The sequence below is a fragment of the Propithecus coquereli genome, unplaced genomic scaffold, assembly GCF_000956105.1.
Source record: "Propithecus coquereli isolate 6110/MARCELLA unplaced genomic scaffold, Pcoq_1.0 Scaffold221, whole genome shotgun sequence".
Taxonomy (NCBI): domain Eukaryota; kingdom Metazoa; phylum Chordata; class Mammalia; order Primates; family Indriidae; genus Propithecus; species Propithecus coquereli.
Genome location: NW_012147301.1, coordinates 2,415,998 through 2,417,097, shown reverse-complemented (window position 1 = coordinate 2,417,097; position 1,100 = coordinate 2,415,998). Strand labels below are relative to the sequence as shown.

At 31.9% G+C, this 1,100-nt stretch overlaps 1 protein-coding gene across 1 annotated transcript in view; it reads right to left on the bottom strand.

Moving 5' to 3' along the window:
• The window catches only part of CLPX (caseinolytic mitochondrial matrix peptidase chaperone subunit), a 62,008-nt gene that overhangs the window by 32,714 nt on the left and 28,194 nt on the right, over positions 1 to 1,100 (bottom strand). The window contains exon 6 of the mRNA XM_012644823.1: positions 983 to 1,100. Within this exon, the coding sequence (XP_012500277.1) occupies positions 983 to 1,100 (118 nt within the window). The remainder of the gene's footprint in view (positions 1 to 982) is intronic.

Genomic DNA, 1,100 nt, shown 5'->3' with positions numbered 1-1,100 from the left:
AAAAATAAAGTAACTGATACTATCGCATAACCATTTTGCAGTAAGTACAGCAAATGAACAAAGTATCTTCATTGAAATCAGTTATATATTCATAGCTACTAAAGACAATCAAAAGATATTGTAGTTTTATAAATTTAAGGATTTAGCAAAACTCTTTCAAATTGTACAATGATGACTAGAAGAATCTAAAATGGATTGTAGGCCTAAATCAGAAATCAGGACTCTCTCTGGTCAACAAAATGAAAACTTAAAATATTTACATTTTACTTATTCATAGATTTCTTTTATAAAATCACTCTATTAATTAACACATATTACTGACCACAGTAAGTTGAGATTACAGTATATTGGTATATTAGGATCTATCATTAATAGGAATTACACTTTGAATCACTTAGAAATTTACCCTTAACCTTGCACTCTGTAGCTAGGGCCCAAAGAAGAAAGATTGTTGGATATGTTATATTAAAGTTAGCATTTCTACACATCTCTGACATAGGCAAATGAAATTCTGTATCCTGAACCCAAAAGAGAAGAACTCACAGTTGTACAGAGCATTGCAATGATCTATTCATGGGGAACTAGTGGTGAAGTCTATAATTCAAAGGTGACGTCTCAGTCTCTACCCCAGTGGCTTTCAAACATTTTTTACTGAGATACTCAACAAGGAATACATTTTACTTTGTGATTCAGAACCCATGCACATATAACTGAAAACAAAAGTTTTAAGAAACAATATTTACCTTAACTACAAGTTAATGTACTCTGGTTATTTTCTATGCACACCTATTGAATTTTTTTCAAAGAAATGCTCTTGGCAGCCTACCAAAGCGATTTCATGACCCACTAATGGGAAGTGACCTCCACTTTGAAAAATTCTGCACTATACGAAAAGGATTTTAAGACAAAATTGAGGAGTACAAATAAAGATTACTTCTAAGCATATTAATCTCAATTTAGGTCAATTATCAAAAACACTAACCTCTAGGTGTTAATGATGTCTGCTTCTCAACTTCTGCTTGCTGTCTCAGATTAGCTGGGATATTATTATATATTCTCTTATAATGATTGTACACAGCAACTGAAAGCACCTTCTTAGC